This window comes from Gymnogyps californianus, chromosome 2, assembly GCF_018139145.2.
Source record: "Gymnogyps californianus isolate 813 chromosome 2, ASM1813914v2, whole genome shotgun sequence".
Lineage (NCBI taxonomy): Eukaryota > Metazoa > Chordata > Aves > Accipitriformes > Cathartidae > Gymnogyps > Gymnogyps californianus.
Window position 1 is genome coordinate 139,114,969 of NC_059472.1, and position 20,346 is coordinate 139,135,314.

General features: G+C 41.1%; 1 protein-coding gene across 4 annotated transcripts in view; it reads left to right on the forward strand.

Annotated features, from left to right (window-relative positions):
• The first annotated feature begins 5,856 nt into the window (after positions 1-5,856).
• Positions 5,857-20,346, forward strand: part of ICA1 (islet cell autoantigen 1) — a 74,890-nt gene continuing 60,400 nt past the window's right edge. For 2 of the 4 annotated variants that reach the window (XM_050891216.1, XM_050891217.1), the window contains exons 1-2: positions 16,423-16,510; positions 18,302-18,348. In XM_050891216.1, the coding sequence (XP_050747173.1) occupies positions 16,501-16,510; positions 18,302-18,348 (57 nt within the window). In that variant the 5' untranslated portion in view covers positions 16,423-16,500. Of the gene's footprint in view, positions 5,927-9,007; positions 9,048-16,422; positions 16,511-18,301; positions 18,349-20,346 lie in introns of those variants that run through there. The other 2 variants (XM_050891218.1, XM_050891220.1) reach the window with 2 other exon arrangements.

Below are 20,346 nucleotides of genomic sequence, written 5' to 3' on the forward strand. Positions count from 1 at the left end.
AGACTTTCATCCTCCTAACATACGAAACATCTCCAGGAGACCTTTAAAAATTAGGTGACTCATATTCTTAATGGGCAAGTACATTTTAATAATATAATTGTTTCAAGATTTTAGTTTTTAGATGGAACAACTCTCATGAACGCATCAAAGAGAACATGGTAACATCCAGGAGCTTCAGCCGGTAGTTACTACATTATTGTCTTCTAAAGAATTGTACTTAATAGAAAAAGTGCCATTTGGTTCATATTACCACCATGCAAATCTATTCAATGAAGAACTATTTTGTTGATACAACCTTCTCCCAAGAAGTTTTATTTATTAAACATAGTTTCTGTTAGTACCCTGCTCCCTTCTCATCTTCAACCTTGTGGAAAAGGCAAGCACATCTTATGAATTTCTAGCCTCTGAAAACATTGGAAGGAAGATAGGATGGTTAAAGGCAGTGGTAAATCAATCTAAGAACCTCTGCCATAGGCTTTTCTTGGCAAATCATTTTATCTGTTTGTGTCTCAATTTCTCATTTACGAAGTGGAAACAATGATCCTTGTTGTCTCTCTCCCAATTTTGCACTTTCTTTCAGACTGTAAGCCTCTTTGGGAAAGAAATTACTATTTGCAACATGTATGTATAGTGGCCAAAACTACAGGGCTTGGGTTTGTGCTGGGATTATTCGATAATACTGTTGCAGGCTATAATAAAATAAATTCATAGCATACTGCAGGGGCTGGATTGCTTACCCAAGTCCACAGTAGATGAAGATAACCTCAATTCAAGTATATCTGCATTTCAGAATACAACTGATGACTGCAGGTTGTGTGTGTGTGTTTAAACTAATATTTTCAAGTAAATACTTAAAAAGGAGATTTTTTTAAATTATTGTTATTGTTCTCAGATGGAAATCAGTGCAAATTGCCACCATGCCAGTTCTCATCTTCTTACCGTCTACTTGTCTCTATTAAGGATAAACCTGGTTCTTGAACGCCTCGCTAATTCTCTGGTGATTTTTCACAAATGCCAACTCCATCTAAACAACAGATTAACTAACACAGCTCTTTTGATGCAAAATGTCAGGTATGAAAAATAGATGGTCACTCCACATGCTCCATTCCTGCCATTCAAATGACAAGTATTTGACAGGAAAGAGCACTTCATGTGCTGTTTGCAAGAGTATACAAGGAGTTCGATAATGACAATAAGGGAGAGAAATATTGTAGGATAGTGGAAGAAAGTACAATAACAACAATGTTCAGTGTCAACCAGACAAGAGGAAAGAGAAGTATTGCACAGCTCACTGATCATGAATTGCCAAAAAGAGTATATCAACCTCCACTTGGACAGCAACATTAAAAGTCAGGACTTTGGACAATATCTAGAAGTGAAACCAATCCTGCACGCAGAAGAATCCCGGCAAGCCCTTGTGCTCACAACTGTTTCATTTTAAGTCCGCAGAAGTATAGGAAAGTAATGCTAACTAAACATCATGAAAGCCACTATTACAGGCTGACTCCTATTTGGCGAAGTTTTGGTCCTACCTTGACGGTCAGAGATGCTGGCACCACTCCAACCTGGAGCCCTCTAATTCTAAACCTGGCTGTCCTGCCAGTGGCTTCACTATCCTAGCATGTGTTTTCCAGCTTATGAAAGCAGAAACAAATCATTAATTAACTAAATCTCTGAAGTTGCCAATAGGCTAAAGGTTTTCAGCAGATCACTAAGCTGGAATCATGTTTATCACAGACACAAGTGGCCAAGCAGTCCTTACATTAACATAATTTCCTCAAATGATGACTAGAATTGGCCTACATTAGCCTCTCACTAATTTGCTCGTAGGAATATAACACTCTCTAGAGTCTCTTCCAATCTGTATGGATTGGCTCCTTCAGCTGATAATGTTAATGCCCAAAAGAATATGCTCTACCTTCCACTGGCTTTTCATCTACAGGTCTGTCACACAAACAATACAAACTACATGCCTTATAGAGCTAAATTATCTAACTATAGAAATAAATACAAACCAGCAGAACACAAACTGAAGAATTAAACACTATTAAACTAGACAGACAATTTTGCTTAGAAATTTGAGAACAGATTAAAGATTGAAAAGCCATTTATAAACTGCAGTGGTGTTCCAGACACTGGGAGCAGTGTGGCAAGAAAAATAAAAGACCAGCAGATAGATCAGAGAGGACACAAAAGACCAAAAATATTAATATAAGGGACTGGAGGAAGTTTAAGGGTAGCATCATTTCCCTCCCCGATTTCCAAATTTTGAGCAGAAACTTGAACAGGCAGTGACTGTGTCCATAAAACACAGCATGAAATGTTTGTACTTCCGCATGTGGATGAGAAATAGAGGGCAAGTGACATGTTATGGGAAGATTAAAAAACATCTTAACGTGTGAAAGTTCAACCATCAATTAATAATAATAATGTTACAGTCCACGGAAGATGAGAAGCCTTCAGTGTCGTTTCTGGGATATCTGATACTATGTAAATTTCTGAAGTAACTAATTCACAGATACATCTAAATGGGGGATAGAATTACAGCACACACAAATCTTAAGAAAATAATATACCAAAGGGAAAACTATAATTCCTATTGTTTCAACTGACAAACAGCTCACTACCACTGGGCTTCCAAAATACTTCAATTTCTAGTTTACTTTCTCCCACTCCTGATGGTTTTCCATTTTCTTATTTGAATTTCTGTCTTATTACTTAAAGAAATATAATAACCTAGGTTTGGAAAAAAAACCCCACACACATTTGTTAAGATTATATTATATAGATAGCACAGAATAGAGGAGAATATACCAAATTAAATGACAAGAGGAGCATATCCCATAGTATACTATAGTAGCAATGGGATATAGAAAACATGACTGGATGGTGAGTCTCACTGAGTCAACATGTGATTCCAATCTTTATTTGTCCTTTTACAAATTACATGCAGCTGGGGCAAAGTGCAACACAAGGCTCAGATGCAGAAAAGATCTTACAAGAAGAGGGCTAACTATTCATTGCTAGCTCACTCTTTCAAAAGCTCTAGGTTTGTATGATTGGGGGCTTGGAAAGTCAGTTCTCTACCATAAAATGTGACATTTCCAACTGTGGTGTGGTTAATAGTTACACCTTAGAGGGCTGTACTTTATCTTTACTTGAATCTTACAGCAATTTTGATTATGTCACCCAAACAATCTCAGTTTGCAACAGGATGTGGAGTTCTATAAAACAGTAAAAATGGACTTTTTTAGTCAGTGGATCAACTGCTTAGTTGATTTAAGCAACTAGAGTACTTTGATGCCCAAATGGGGAAAAAATGTTAGTTACAGAATGGATGTAGCACCATGCTTCAGGGTGTTTCATGCATCCAGTCAGCTTTGCCAAAGAACTAAGCTTGTGAAAAATAGTAAGTACACCTTATTTCATGCATCACTTGCAATAACTGTTTTCTGTAGTTACATTTCTGTATTTCTGCTGCACTAAAAATATCTCCATGGGAGATAAGAGAGGTGCTAGAACAACCAGATGGCACTTGCTTATATTTATAACATTCATGTCTGGTGATAAACTATATGAAACATGATAAAAGATTAAGAAATGCCTGCACTATAGTGAGGAATAAACGTTTAAAACTAATTTTTTTGAGGCTGTATTATAGTCTCAGCTAATGCTTTAAGACATTAAGCTGGACAATGCTAGAAGTCGTCTGTAACTTGCAGAATGTTGGCCTCACGTAAACTAGAAATGAGCTAGCCTAAGTCCCTGATTCTAGGTATATTCACACACATACATACCTGTTGGCATACAAATAGCTCCATGATTACAAAAGTATAATGTTTTTCAGAATTGAGGTTTATTCAGGACTATTTGCCCTCCTACCTTACCCTGGTACAACTAAGAAAAATAATACTTTTAATTTTACCAAATAAAATCCCCCTTTGTGTCTTGGTTCTGCTCCTGCAATGGCTAAAGTACGTCCTTCACATGCTGTGAGATTTTCTTTTTTCACCCTCCTCTAGGAGATTTGCACATATAAATCCCGTTAAAAGACACAATGAGTTCTTCAGGTTCACTTACGAAGGAAAAACTACCAAAAAACAATGACAGACCTGGCTGAAGGGATCCCAGAGCCTCATCCACTGCAGAGAGACCTTTTGTCACTTATTAGCACCACTTCCCTTTGGAGAAGTAAGAAGTAACTCCATGAACATTTTTTCTCTCAAAACCAGTATTACCTGGAATTCATTTGGCTAATCAGGTAATACCTCTAATGCAAGTATTTACACCTGAGCCTGTTACACTTTCATAGCCAAGGGAACTCGTGTCCAGAGAATGATTAATCTTATTGGAAACTAAAATAAATCACATAAACCACACCCTAAACCACACCTTTTTCTCTCTATTTGCTCTAAAAAGAGCTTTAGATGACCAACACAGCTTAACAGTGTCTACAGTGTAACTTCTAAAGGTAAATGAGATATCTAACATTGTTTCCTGAATGCCAAACCTCTAGCTGCTGAAGTGTGTTATACCTTTTTCTGCAAGACTGAGGACCACATTAAGAGATTTGTCTCCCATGAAAATATTTGCTCACTGTTACTGTGTTTAAACACAAAGACTATCCGATTAGGGTTTCTGCAGTTCTGGAAAGCAATCCCGTATTTCTTGCCATAAACCCATCCAGTTTGTCAGCACACCGTCTGTGCTACACAGACCACACTTGGGTATGACCTGCTGTTAGTGGTCACACCAGTGTCAAATAGGGAAATTATACAACCTCCGAAATCTTACCTGAAATTCCTCAGGTTATACAGCTGTTAATTAAATTATCCCTTTTGACTTCTTCAGTGCTCTGGGAGTGCATGCTTCGCTACCTACCCATTAGGATCCCAAGTCTTTTTCAGAGCTACTGTCTTGCAGTAAAGTCCCTGTTGCTGTAATCATCTTGCATTTTTGCTCCTAGATGTGCGACTTCCAGTGAAGTGGTTCAGCTATGCCTCACAGAAACACCGAGACACTGACATAAGCACTTCAGACCTCTGTAGGGTTCAGCGAATGATGCCCCATAACCGTCCCCATTTCCACTCCTCTTCTCTCTTCCCTCTTCATCTTCTACGGTTCCCTCCAGTCGACTCTTCTTCAACCCTTTCCTTGGGCCCTACCAGCTCAACATCATCTCCTCCACTCCTGCTTTCATTCCCTGTGTTGTGCTAAAACTGCTGCTCTCTTCACATGGAATATGAGAAAGTGAACACTTCCCCATTGAAATGGGATAATTTTTCACCCTATCTCGCTGCTCCTCCATTGCTCCTTTTACCTCCCACCTATCCAACAGATCTTTTTCAAATGCCACCTGTGAACTTTCCCCCTCATTTCAAGCTCTGAAATCAGCTTAAAATCCACTTCATGTACTTTACTCAAACCAGCTGTCACAAAATCCCAAATGAGTTTCCACTACCTTGACAACAACTGCCCATTTACGGCAGCCAAAACATTTTAATATTTCCTCGATGCTCCTCGTGGGACGCCTGCGGTCCCCAGCAGGCTGGGGCTGAGGAGAAGGGCTTGGGGTTTTGGTCGAGACGGTCAGAGGAGCCCCGGGAGGGCCCAAAACCGGGGAGACTTTCCCGCCGCTTTCCCCTCAGGCCTCCCTCACAGCCCGGCCGGGGAAGGAGGAAGAAACACGGCCCGGCCGACACCAACGCCAGGAAGCGGCCGGCCCCGGGCGCCGCGGACCTGGCAGCCACCGCCCTCCCGCCTCGGGAGCTGGGCGGGCGGCGGCGGCTCCGCCCCGCTGCGGGGGCCGCCCGCGCCGGCAGAGGCGGCTCCGTTCGCCGCTGTGACGCGGGCGGCGCTGGAACACCTGGAGGGGCGGCGGAGGCGCCTCCGGCTCGGCCCTCCCCTCCCTTCCGCCGCGGGCGAGGTGAGTGCGGGAAGGGGGGATTCGCTGGGCTCCGGGCCGGCTGCCGGCGGGGAAAACGGGTTCCGCCAGCAGCTGCTGCGGCCGGTGTCGGGCAGCCCGGGTGGGCGCCACCTCCCCCGCGGGCTGCCCGCCCGCCTCTTGGGGGAAGGAGGTGGCGCGGCGGCCGGGCCTGAGGCGCTGGTGCCCGTCAGGGCTTGGTGGCGGGCGTAGCCGGGGCCGGACCTGTCCAGGGGTGAAATTTCCGAGGCACAAGATGGCATCTGCCCCTCCTTTTTGCCTTATGTTCCCCCTCCCGCCGTCCCTCTCTCCCGCCGTGCGGTTATCTCGCCATGATTATTACATTTATCCGTTTATGCCTCCCTTCCTCCCGTACATCCTCTCTGGCTCTCTGCCCGCTGGAAGCGGGGAGGTTGGGGAGGAAAACGGCCGCTTCTCCTCAGCGGTTTCCGGCTCGGCTGCCAGGCTCCGGGCTGAGGCGCAGGTTGTCCGGCTGCGGTGTGTGCTGCTCGCCGGGGTGGCGGCGGCGGCCCTTGTTTTCACCTGAGGGCTTCGGGCCGGCTGGGTTAAGAGGGGTGGTAGGGCTTTCTGTGGTAAGATAATGTTAGTTATTAAACCAGGCACCCAGGCATTAAGAGCGGGTGAAATTGGAATTAAAAAACCCCCAAACTTCCGATTTAAAGCTTGTATTTTGTGAAAGGCTGATCTCGATAATCAGATTTGTTCTGCATCCATCCACCTGGCACATGAATGTTGTTTATCTGCTCTAGTCGTTTAGAAGAAGAAGGAAAATAGAAAATTACTTGAAACATCAGGTCAGTTTTTAGTAAGAGAAAAGGCTGAAGGGCACTGTGCTCTGTTATTCATCGGTATCATTGTGTATATGTTCAGTGCCAAATGTAAATAAGTCCCTTTTGCCATGCTTTTTTGCGTAGTGCTGATAGCCTCAGGGTCCTGCGTGGACCCACTTGAAACAGTAATTCAGGTTTGCCTTAGTTCAAATGTGTAAATGTGAAACTGAATCGGGTGATCTCAGGGGCAAGTCCTTTAGCCCCCTACCCCCAAGTTACATTGTGTAGATATTTTGGAAGCTTGGCATTGGAGTTGTTCTTCTGTTCGGTTGTTTGTAATATTTTGCCCTTGCCTGCAAGCCTTGCTTTAAACCAAGGTGACTTTATTTCCAGGAAGCACCTGTTTGTTGGGGTTTCCCCCCCCCTCCATCTTTCATTGTGTTATCATCTTTCTTTCAGTTTCTGGATGGATTTTATTTAATTTGGGTCTCAGAAAGCAGCTGTGGCTCTTGTTCCAGAGCAGACATCTTGGAAATAAACTATTCTTGTGTTTTGGTCTAGAAGGCTGCTGTTGTAAGGAAAAAACTGTGTTTGATCACTTTTCCAAAGTGCTGGGCAGAGAAAATGGCGGGCTGGGTTTTGGAGTCTGCAGTGCAGGCTGCATTTGGTTATGGTCTTTCATCTGATTTTTCTGGTAATCCACTCTTTTTCCACTTTGTCTATCCAGGATTCCCGAGGAGTGAGTGGAAGTACCACTTGACAGTGCTATCTGCCTGGCACTGATCTAGGAGTTGCAGTTCTTAGTGGTACTTAGCAGGAAGTCCAGGAACATCTCATTTAGACATTAGCAATTTTTTATACTGCTGTTTGAATAGGGTAGCCTATTGGTTTAAAGTGAGTAACTTAATGATTTAAGATTTATGTTAATACCATTAAAGAAGGAATTTAGCGTAAAGCCACAGAGATCTTCTTTTGAGTAGTAAACTGCCATAACTGGTATAACCAGTCACGTTTTTCCCATGGCAAGCTCTACTGGAAGATGATGTGGCAGTTAAATGCTGACAAACCTTGGTCTAAAGTTTCTTTACTGTCAGAACTTCATGGGTGAAACATTGTTATTTCCAGAAAGGTTCAAACAGTGTACTCAAGAGTTATATGCCGGTAATTGGAATTTGCTGCCTTCTTAATTGAGAAAGAATTAAGAATGTGCTTTTTAGATAATGGTGATTTCTTCCATTGTGTTTGTGGGAACTGAGATTCAAATATGCATGTTACTGAAGCTTTGCAGGTTCAAGAAGACTAGTTATGACTGTATGGAAGGAGGAAGACTTCTTTAACATTTTTCTTTCACAAGATTCTATTATTGGAGTGTGGAGGGAATCCAATAGTGCAAAGTAAAATTCCTGTTGAACCCTACTACAGGGTTGGGTTTTTTTCTCGTTAGTGGAGTTTCTAGCCCACCCATCTTGCCTGTTCCTCTTTGTTATCCATGTTCTACAGGGCTGCTAAATTGTTCTGATGAATTCCCAACTAACCTTTTCTGGAAGAAATGAATAATAACAGCTCTTTTCGCTCTTCAACTAGTGTTGAAAGCTGTTGGTACGAGTTGGCAGAAAAAAAGGTGCTAATATCTCAGCTAAACTAGAAGTCAAGAAATGTCCTCAAAGACTCTTTTTAATACTTTTTTCAAAATCTTCTCCAACAGTGTTGCTCTGAAGTAGTTGGTTCTTCAAGATGTTTTGCCACTTTTCAACCACAAAATCACTCTAAAGACAAAATTATGCCACGTGATGCAGAAGCATTAAAAATACAAAAGCCTGGAGAGTGAAGAATGTTAAAGAACCAAGCAGTCAAGAACAGTAGAAACATTTGACCTTTTACGTGTTGCTAGTAATAATAGTCTCACAGTATTTTTTCCTGTGGCTATTGTTAGCCGTGGCAAACCAAGGGACATTTTGACCGGTTATGCAATCGCTTACGTCAGCCTTGGGAACTGTCTGTTCCGAGTCACTGAAACAGTACTCAGGTCTACCTTGCGAGTAGCTTCACAGGGATCACCGCTGCTCCAGGAACAGTCGGCTGGTGTGCCAGGATTTGAGAAGAGTAATAAAAAGGTTGAGTGGACTATGCATCTATCAAGAATATACAGCCTGTATTGATCGTAGTGTTTACTCAAAGGGCGATGAAAGAAGATCACCCTGTATTGTTGTTGCTGTGCATGCTAAAACTGTTTTGTTAATCAAATCTCTTATTCATGGATGTGAAATGATCTCCTGAGGGAATCTAGAGAAAATTATTTTCCCGTTCCCTCCCTCAGCATTGTTTCCCCTCAGGTATAATAGCATTACTTCCTGGCTTCTGCATGGATGAAAAGGGAGGAGGGAGGCATAAACTTGAGAGTGTTGACTGTGTCAGCAAATAGGGTGTCTAAATAAGACAGCCATTAGTTTGAACTTCTAAAACCATATTTGTTCATATTTAGTATAGTATACATGTGAAAAGAGTTTCATGAGTTTTTTGTACATCCACTGCTTTTCTCATAGCTTCTACAAAGGGAAGGTTTCCTAAGATTAAGACTCTAGACTGATTATGGGTAGAATGTGTCACAAAAACCATCTTCATATTGTCTTTTATAATCTATGCACAGCAGGTGTTCCATATGGCATTTTCTTTAATAGTATTCGGCTACTAAGTTTAAAAATACTGTTTTTTGGACTAAGAGAACAAATATGTATTACGAAACAATTTGATAGTCATTTCAGAGAAATGAAGCAAGTCTGCATTTAGAAAGAGATTAATTACTGGATTGCATATATCCCCAGATTTGCTCATTTGCAGAGTAAGGTTAGACCCGCCACTCGACGACTTATATTCAAATTATTCTTCCATAAAATGCACATAGTACTTACGATACTTACCTGGTTCTTTCCTAAGGACATTCGCTCAGTGTTCTTCACAAATATAAGTGGAACACTAGTAGTCGAGTAAAAGATGTTACGTGAAGGCAAACTGATACTATGTGCAGTTCTTACATTATTTCACAATAAGCAGCTGAAATATCAGTATAATCTGAAAAAGGAATTTAAAATTAATTTTATGTGTAATTAAATATCTGTGTCTTTATGTAAATGATGAAGTTCTGCATGCAAGTTAACTTATCTAGAAAGGGCTATTGTTTGCTTGTCAATCCTCCCAACTGGGAGTCTACCAGTGTTTATTTGAAATATTTTGTTCTGAGACTACATGTACTATGTCATGACTACATGTGCCATTCTTATCAGTGTTTTTGAGATAAACCACTGTTTTTAGGAATTTGTCATTCAACTGGTTAAAAACCAAAAAAAAAAAACCCAGCTCCAAGTGTCTTTTCAATACATGTTATGCTCTAGAAAGAGGGAGATCACTTATGCCTGTAAGTTTGACTTTATAGTCTTTGGAATAATATGACAGGCACATAGTACCGAATAGACACAAAATTGGTTTTTAGAGAGGAATACTAACAGTGGACTTCGTCCTTGCACTTTGTGGGAGCAAAAACAGGTTTTAAAAAACATGGTGACATAGTGCCAAATTTCCACTTTTTCATGTTGGCTAAAACTTACCTCTAACCGCCTGACTACTGAAAACCAGTGCAGTTGACAGATTGATACTCTTTAAGTTCTAGGTATAAGTGAGCAGTAAATTTCCAATGTGCAGATTTGCTCTGTTTATCTGCCACTGTCTTCTATTAACTTGTACGTATCAGAGTTGGGAATAGAAAAATAAAAGACTAAATGATAGCATAAGAAACAGGGCCCTGGATATCATCCTCTGTTTAGACTACACCAGGAAATTAAGCAGAATAATTTCCTATGTTAATTGTGTTTTCTGAAACATTAGAAGCATGATAATTGTTTTTGGAATAAAGTAACTCTTAACAGTACTCTCTGCAGTAGCTATTGGTCATCTGCCCTGCATAGAGAGTATTAAGAGTCAGTGTAAATTTCAGTGAAAGACAGGTCATTATATACTTAATGTCAATAGTACTACTACTCATTTTGTTGAATGTACTGTTTGCAGACAGGTGCCAAGGTAGTGCTACAAAATGACAGAAAGAAGACCCAAAACATGCAGATTTTTTCATATTGTGTGCATGGTTTCTAATGCTGCAAGTCTTTAATCACATAATCTTAGTCATTTAAGATACCTGCTTGTATTACGGTCATTTGTTCTACACACAATTTACTAGCTTGAAAAAGAAGGGAAAGGGAGTGTTTTATTGGCTTGAACTACCTCCTTGGAAAACAGACTCCAATTTCTCTGATACTTCTGTTGTTTTGAGTACGCGGTTGGGGTTTTTCTGCATGTTGAATTTTGTTCTTAATTTTTTTTTTGATCCTTTGAAAGGATCAAGACAAATTAATAAATGGAATGGAATAAATGAGCTTTTTGCTGGGGTGTCTCATAAACCTCAATAGAGAGGAGAAGGAAATGGAAGAAATTGTGTATAGTAATGTTAGTTCCAGAAGTGCTTGCAGGGAAAGAAAAAATTGGTTTCAGTGGGCTTATGGGATGTGGCTGTGTCCCAAGCACAATGTGTTACTCACTATGCTGCTGAATCTTTTTTCCCCAGTAATTCAACAGACCACCATGAATCCCAGTTCTAAGAAAAGTGGAGAAGGGCTCTTACTGCATGATTTAGCTGTGTAGTTCAGGTGCTTCATGCAGAAACCATCGTTTCTGTGCGCTCAGAGGACAGTGGCGAGGCTCTGGTTCAGGTGCTCCGAGTTGCTCTTTGGAGGTTCTATTCGCTCTCTGTTCAGGGGCTTAGTATTGAGAAGCTTGTATGGTAATTGATGTACCACAGTTAGATAATTGGGGTCAAACAGCATGAATTTCTTTCCCCCTCAGCACCTCCCAGGTGTATGAATATAGCAGGAGTCGCTCTCTGTGTAACAGATGCCGTTTCGCCCTGTGCTTCTCTTAATGTATGAAACTTCTTTCTAGATGTCAGCTCCTGAAATAGGTTGACAGAGTAATTCTGTTGATACAACTCCCTTATAAGATTGCAGTATTTCTTCTCCTGAGAAGTTGTGGATAATCTGTAAGATATCTGCTTCCCAGGATAAGTGTTAAAGCTGCGGATCTGTCTGAGACAAAGGAATAGACAAAAAGTTGTACTGGATGGAAGGAACTGCTAATGCAGCACTTGCAGACCAATTCTGCAAACTTTTTGAATTAATAAACAAGTGCATCAGTGAGTAGTCTAACAGAATGAAAATACTGGATTTAAAGCTAAGCATGGATGATTCTGCAGGATTAGAACGTCAGTGATGAGCGTTAAGACCTTTAGCAGAAAAATTAAATCTTGTCATTTGTCATATTGATATAACTTAAACTCTAGATTCATTTTAGCTGAATTACAGTGGTAGCTATTCATGTAGTTAAGAGTAGGAATACGTGTAAGTCTGTGTATAATCTTGATGCTGAATGCCTATATAGACCCAGACTTCAGTTGTCACTCTTTTCCTGCATTGACAATATGGATAATTCAGATCAATAGGCTGCACTATTCTCTTTTTCTTGGGAAAGGCAAAGTGAAATGCAATTTGAAGCTCCTGGTCTGTGTGTTTGTAGACAGACCAGAGAAGATAGAACTGTGCCCTGCCTAATCTTTATGTTGCAGTGAGACTGCTTCTTGCTTTGAAGGCCCACTTACTTGATTCACTTTGATCACAGCTTCCAGGGAGCAGAGTGAGGAAGATAGGTTGTCAGCCAAGAGCTGTTGGAGGCACAGATGGCGTTGATTCCCTCACCTAAGCACATTTTCTTCCCTTCAGAGTGTGTTACGTAAATAAAACTATCACTCTTAACTTTTACAGATAGAACTCCTTAAAATTCTTATTTTATGTTGCTTAGTACCACTCTACTATTACTGTATTAAAAGCTTCTTGGAAGATTATTCATTTTAATAAAACTGTTATATTAAGTAAATCAAGTGCAATGCATGATTCTGCCATATTTGAAGTTACAAGTTGCAGGGAGTTTAGGGTGCAGAGAGTCTGTTGGGATTTGAAGAACCACAGAATATGTTAGCTGCTTTGAAAGGACAGTAAACTGAGAGGACAGTGCTATGAGTGACAGTAGAGACTCTTCTGTGCCTTTTTTGATGAATGAGTTGCTTTCACATAAGGGTTGCTGAATTCTGCTCTGCCTCTCATTCAGTTCCCTTTTGTTGTTTCTGGGTGCATCTCAAAAGAATGTGTTGTTCAATCTACTGCCTTCCTACATAACTATGCTAGGTCATCTTTGGATGTTAAATTTGATCTCTAGATCGGCATTTATAACATTTTTGCAAGGATTTCAGCTCATCTCTTGGTTCTGACAAGTTGTGATTAGATCAACAGTTTGTGTTAGATACAATCTTCACAGTTGAAAAGATTCTTGTTTGCTGTCTCTGGTTGCTTCCTGCTTTCTTCTATAAGATCTGTTAGCTAAGCTAAGAGCACAGTAAGAGCTGTGTAACCAGTGTTCAGCCAAGGAGAGATATTTGAATTAGAGGGAAAGATTTTATTTTTTTAAAATTGATTTCCTCATAACCTAGGAGAGCATTAAGATCTGAACTTCATGTTGCCACACGACACTTCTTATTTACGCTCACTGGAAAAGACAAATTATCTGAGTGACACTGATATACAGAATTGTTTATTATCAATTTAGCTGTTGGCGAGACGGCACTCATGCTGTCTTATGAATAATCTTCAGACACTACTTCCATAAAGTTGTTCAGCTCTTGGGAAACCGGCCAACTTATGCTGCAACAAAGTATAATATAATAAAGCTAAAAAAGAGAAGCAAGCATGTACAAATGTCGTACAGAGCATGAGCTGGAAGGTAAGCCCAGGGTATGCTGGAGTTTAAATCACTCAAAATACCATGAAAGCATTTTCCTGTTTGCACAGAAAAATGTAGATGGTGTATTCAAATGGTCTTGGAGAATATAGAGAATCAGAGGATTTTCCATAGAAATAGAAATGCTATTCACTAATGAGAGTGTGCTCCATCAAGTTTCATTCCAGCATCATGGCTAATAAAATATCTCAGTAGGAAGATAGGATGATGCAGTATGCCAGAAATATTACGAAGTTCTGTGTGCATTCCAGCTATTTTGGCTTCCTGTGGAAAGAATTTGTGGTTAAATAGCCTACAGCCCAGATAAACTCTGCCACAGATGCAGAGGTGCCATAGCTGGCTGTTTGCAGGGCCATCTTGGTTCCAGCATGTTTTGTTAGCTGTGGCAGAGCACTGTGTGAATGCAGCTGTACCGCTTCTGAAGCCAGGCTGAGTCTAGAAACAGTTCAGCTGTATTTCACAGTGTCCAGGCCGATAGGTTGTGCCAGTCCTCTCTGGTGTCAGTCTGCAAACAGGGAGGTTTGTGGAACACGATGCTGAGGCTTCTTGGTGGCTCCTCAGAGGGCCTGATAGGGATTTTCAAGGTTTTGGCAGGGCTTACGAATCCAGCTGATTCTGTATGGGAATGGATGGTTCAGCACTGTGGTCCCTTGTGTTCTGGGCAGACTTGTTGTGAATAGGGCCAGCTCAGGTTTAATGCTGAAACTGAGGTGGCATCTGTCTGTCTCAAAACACTAGGAAGCACTTGCAAAATTACTGGAGCTGTGTGTGGACTTCTTCAGGAAACCTCAGATCCAGCACTGTGCAGCAATAAATGTGGATTTGTGTACAGTCAGCTGTAATGTAGTACCGCTTTCCCTAGCATGCTATAGAGCACCTGTGTTTGCTTCCCTCCCCCCCATCTAGAGTATCCCTACCTTTTGTTTGCCAAGATAAAGGCTGTCTGCTATGGAGGTCACCAGTGTTGCGTAACTCTTTATCATCAAAGGTAATGGAAACTTTGCGATACAAATGCTTTCCAATGGGGTGGTTAATGCTAATTTTTTTTTTTTAATCAGTGTCAGCATAATATTATATATTGAAACTTTTTTTGTTTAGTCTTAATACACTGGGAAGAAAAAAGAAAAAAAAGTTCCTTACATCAACTCCTTCTGGTAAATTAAGCTTGTTTTTATATATGAAACTGTATAACATAGGTTAATTTTAAGTTTGACTGCAGTTTTTGGAGAAGGTATTGGTGGACTCTGGTTAGTGTCATGTGCTTCCATTGTAGTCAGCTTTGGCAAAGAGCAACTCTCTTGTTACTCCTGTTCAGGACATTTATGTCTTGTTCTTCGAAAGCATAACAGAGTTCAAAACCTAAAGTAGTCAAAGGTTATGTGCTCATTCCTTGATCTCTCTCTGCAGCCTCAGGGCCAGCGTTTCGTGACTGTAGGGATTCTTTGTTACATGGTTATGAAGTGTTCCTTTTAATTCCTGGATACTTGCCTGGGCTGTTTCCAATCTCCTTTTATTAGCATCTCTCACTTTTTGTGGCTAGACTTATGACTTCAGGATTTCTTTAAAAAAATCTCACTGCTTTCAGCTATCCCAGATGCTTTTAATAATGTCCTTTGTTACGGTTGAACCAATATCTTAACCCTCTTTAGTTCCTGGACTTGGAATAGACAGTAACAACAAATGAAGTTAGAGATTATAAAAATAAATTGGCCCTGTTAAATGACTGCAGGGACATTTTACGTTGTACATGTATCAATATCTGAAGAATGAAAACTGTTCATGTTAAAAGTTTTGGCTATGAATGAAAATAAACAATATGACTAAAAGCTGAAAATATTGTAGATAACTCTTAGCAAGAAATCACACTCTATTTTTTTTTTTTTTGTGTAGCCACAGTGGTCATGGTGCAATGTTATTCTGCTCTCCATTTACACCATTCTTGTGGAAAGTCTTCTGTATTAAACCAATGGTAGTAGCAAACTTGCTGCTCTCCAATCTCATTTTCTTTTACATTGTACAAATTTTCACAGAATCACATAGGTTGGAAGGGAGCACTGGAAATTACGTAGTCCAGCCTCCAGCTCAACCAGGCCCAGTTAGAGCAGGTTGCTCGGGGCCATGTACAGTGCTTGCCTCACTGGGCAGCATGTTCCAGTGCTTGACCCCTCATAGTAAAAAATTTCCTGCCTGTATTAAGTTGGAATTTCACATGTTCCTGCTTGTGTCCATGGCCACTTGTCCTTCCAGTGTGCATCTTTGAGAAGAGTTTGACTGTTTGCTCTACATCTCTCATTAGGCAGTTGTAGACAGCAATAAGGCCTCCTGTTAGCCTGGTGGTCTTATAGTTGAACAAATATGTTATGGGATCCAGACCCTGACCGGTGGACCCACTCCGGTATGCTGTGGTTTTCTTGTATGGAGAGCCCAAAACTGGACACTACTCCAGATGTGGTCCCACAAGAGGCTGTAAGGATTCTATGGGACACCATGACAAAGGCACGGCCAAAATCAGCATACAACATCCACTGCTCTCCCCTCATTCATTAGAGGCAGTCGTCTCATAGTAGAAGGCAGCTGTGTTAGTCAGGCATGATTTGCTCTTGATAAATCCATGCTGGCTGTTCCCACTCACCTTTTTGTCTTTCATCTGGCTGGCAATGGTTTCCAGGAGGATTTTCTCCATGATCTTTTCAGGGACTGAGGGTGAAGTTGGTGGGCGTGAAGTTTCCCTGATCCTCTTTGCTGTGTTTTTTGAAGATGGATATGGTCTTTGTCTTTCTCCAGTCATCAGCCACCTCTTTTGATCACCATAACCTCCAAGAGAACAGAGAGAACATCGTTGCAATGACATAAGCCAGCTCCCTCAGCACTTCAAGGTCCATCCCATCTGATCTCATGGACTTGTGTATGTCCAAATGGCTTAGGTACCTCTTAACTCAGTCTTTCTGTAATATGAGTAATGATACATACCCACAGACCCTGACAGTAGGCTCGGAGAACTAGAGCCACAGGGCAGACGTTCCAGTGAAAACCAAGGCAAAAATGTACCTCTGCCTTCCCATGTCCTCTGTCACGCTGTGGGCCTGTGTCTTCCTTAGCCTACCTTTTGCTGCCACTGTTTTTACAGAGCACTTCTTGTTGCCCTTTGTGTCCCTTGCTAGGTTCAACCCCAGCGTGGCTTTGGCTTTTGTAACTCCATCCCTGCATACTCAGGCAATGCTTTTGCATTCTCCTGAGTAACCTGTCCCTGCCTGCATCTTCTACATGCATTAGTGTTGCATTTGAGTTCATTAAAATTAATCTATCCTGGCCTTCTGCCACAGGTGCTCAACTTTCTGCCTATAGAAATGGGCTGTTCATGTGCTTTGAGGAAGTTGACCTTGAAGATCACACAGTTGTCCTGAGCTCCTCCTGAAAACCCAGTTAAGGATATGACCTATCTAGTAAGACTGGATGTTTCTTAGAAATAAAATTCTAACGTTACAAGCTAAAAATTGATACATTTGCAGTAGAACTCAGATGCAAACATAAGAATTCCTGTAATAGCGCATCAACTACATCCGGCTCAAGTAAATATTCCTTTATTATGTTCCTCTACCTTTGTTTCTGATTTTAATATCTATATTAATATATACTGTTTCCATTTCAGTAGCACTTAACTGTGATGCTGAAACATGAAATATGAATTAGTTTACAGTGCTGCAAATATTACACAAGTGTATCTAACTTGAAACAAGGTCTGTGTGAATGGAAATTGTTTAGGGTACTGTTGAGATCAGTGGGACCCAAACCAAATGCACATTTGTGGTCTAAATTAACAGCTAAAAGAATGGCATAGTAGCATTGACATCCAGGTTTTCCAGAGTGTTCACAGTTACTGAGAAAGGTGAAACTCAGCTGGATCTTCTGAGGCATAACTGGTTTCTTTATGAAAGTTCCTTGAACAGCATCTGGAATGAATGGGATCCAGGAACATGTCTCGATTGAAATTATAGGTGAAATACTGCAAGCCTTATCAAAAGTCATCTGATTCTTTTTGAGCAACCACAGTTCTGTTTTCTCAGTGCCAGTGCTTACTAAGCTGTCTTTGTACAAACTGAATTCTCATTTAGGACCAAGAGCTAGCTCTGTACTGGAAATAAAACAGGCCCAGGGATTGACCTTGAGCACTGGCCTGCTGCTTGTTCCCGCTGTTTAATTGCTGCAATGTCCCTGGCATAGTTTTTATCTATACCACCTAGAACTCTGAGACCTTTCTTTCTCCTGGCATGTTTTGGGTGATACCACATGCCAAGAGCCGTTTCCAGCAGGCAGTGTAGGTAAGACTCCACTTCCGTTTCCTTCCACTGTAATCAGCCATACAACACTACCCCAGCAGGTCTTGCAGCCTCAAACACCTCAAATGCCATCATGTCACACAGGAGGACAGGGAATACATGTCCTCATTTTTATACAGTGAAAACACTGTCCTAATAGCTGTGATACAGTCCTCACTTTGAACTAAAAAATCCCCACAAATAATGTCTTAAGGGTATAGGGGTGCTATGTAGGACTCAGAGGAGTATAACAAAGAAGATCCTAGTGTTAAAATGTAAGGTCAGATGTTTAGGAAGAAAGAGCGTGAGCTATGCTTGCAAATAAGAACTTTTACCATGACCCTGATATATTTTTCTTGGTTTTTTTTTTTTTTTTTTAGGGACACTGGTTTCCAGGAGAGTCAGGTGGACGTGTACAGTGTGTAAGGTCAGTGCCTTAGACCTGTTCCCTGTGTTGGTTGTTTACACTTTGTTCCGTGTAATATGCATGTTATTCCATCTAGATAGACTGTTCTTTGCTTCCTGTCAAACCAAGTGTGCTGCTGAATAACTGAGTCATGGATGTGTATACCGGCTAAATCTAAATCCTGTGTTCTTATCTCACTTGCACACACCCACAGTTGACTTAAGGAGGACCAGTATTAAAACAGTGAAGTCAAGCATAAAGATGTTAGAAAACTGGAGTTAATGTTGCCTCTGCCTTATTGCTCTAGAAACTACAGCAAAGCCAGGACCGATGCTGTCCATTCTGTATGTTGTCTGACTCAATGGTGCTGTAACGCAAACAACAACCTGAAACAGTTCTTTCTTCCTCTTTGTTTGTTGTTTAGCTGTTGGCCTTTACATTTAAACTCTGCTCTGAAGACAGAGTTATGAATTTTCTCATGGTCTCTTCTGCAGTGCTTATGAGCACTTTGCAAAAATTCCAATTCAGGCAAATTTCCTGCTCTGATATAGTCTTGCAGCATCACATGGAACTTTGCCAGGAAGTTTCACAGGTACTGACAGAAGAGAGGTTAGAATCAGGAATCTGGGATTTGGCTCCATTCAGCTCCAAATGGAAGTGCATGTGCTTCACGGTCACAGGAAGCACTCAGGTTGTTTGCATTGCCTTGTTCGGGTTCCTGCAATCTGTTCCAGTCCCTTTGCCAGTCCAGTGCTAACCATACTGTCTGTAAGCAGCACTGTGCTAGATATGTTTCCAGTGTCACGTCTCGCCATTGCAGCCCCTTTTCTCTCTCGCCCAGATTAGTGCCAAAGTTCAGTTTCAGCACCATTACCTTCCTAGCTGCTTTTTCCATTACTGTTTTCTCAGTCAATCAGCTTCATACCTTAGTGCAGCCTGTTGGTGTGTTCCTTCTGTGCCTGATCTTACCAATGGCCATTTCCAGGCAGCACCGTCTGACCAGCTTCTTCTTGGTCTTGTCTATGACCATGCTACAGTGCCTCTGCATGCTGGCTGTATGCTGGAGAACAGAGTCCTCTCTGAAAGCAGTAGGTGCTCATTGTTTATAAGAAGTGTCTGGCTTTGCTTGTAAACTTGGCCTGGAAGGAGTGTGCTCAGTTAAAGGTAGGAAGTGATGTGCATGCCATCTGGTCAGCTCAACGTATAGTGGGAGACTTGAATATTCAAGCTGGAGATATTAACTTATAAAATCGGAAGTCCAAATGCATACAAATCATATTCTGTCCTCAGGAACTGTGGTGTCCCTCATAGAAAAACCACCTGGTGGTTAAATTTCGCATCCATGGCTCAAGACATGGTATAGCTAGTGTTTTTAAAAAATAGATCAGTGGGACATGGGTGAAAAAAGTAGAATCATAGATGTAGTCTTTTTTGGTGGCACTTTGACTGCATTACGTGATCACATACTATCATATGTATCACGAGTAGCAATACAATTCTCAGGTTTATAGCAAGTAGCATTCTTTAAGCTTTCACTGTTCACAACATAAGTCTAAGCTGAAAAAAAGTTGCATGTAATTCTTGTCCATTTTTTACCAAAAGAAAAGTGCTAAATGAATATTAAAAGCAACTATAATAACAGACATATCATGAACCAGTAGAATTGTAGCGTGAGGCTTCACTAGAACTCTGCAGCAATAAGCCACACAGATTAGATAGAATCATAGAATCATTTAGGTTGAAAAAGACCTTTAAGATCATTGAGTCCAATTGTAAACCTAACACTGCCAAGTCCACCACTAAATCATGTCCCTAAGTGTCACATCTACACGTCTTTTGAAGTAGCTGAACTTTGTTGTGGCTAAAACTTTGGGGAGAAAAAACTTGACTGAGGAAGATGCCTAGCATGGACAATTTTGGCTTGCCTTGTCAAAAGTCACTGAATTTATGCCAGGTAAATTTGCTTTTGCCTGCAAAATTTGCTAACATATAATAATTGGCAACATCAGCAACACCACC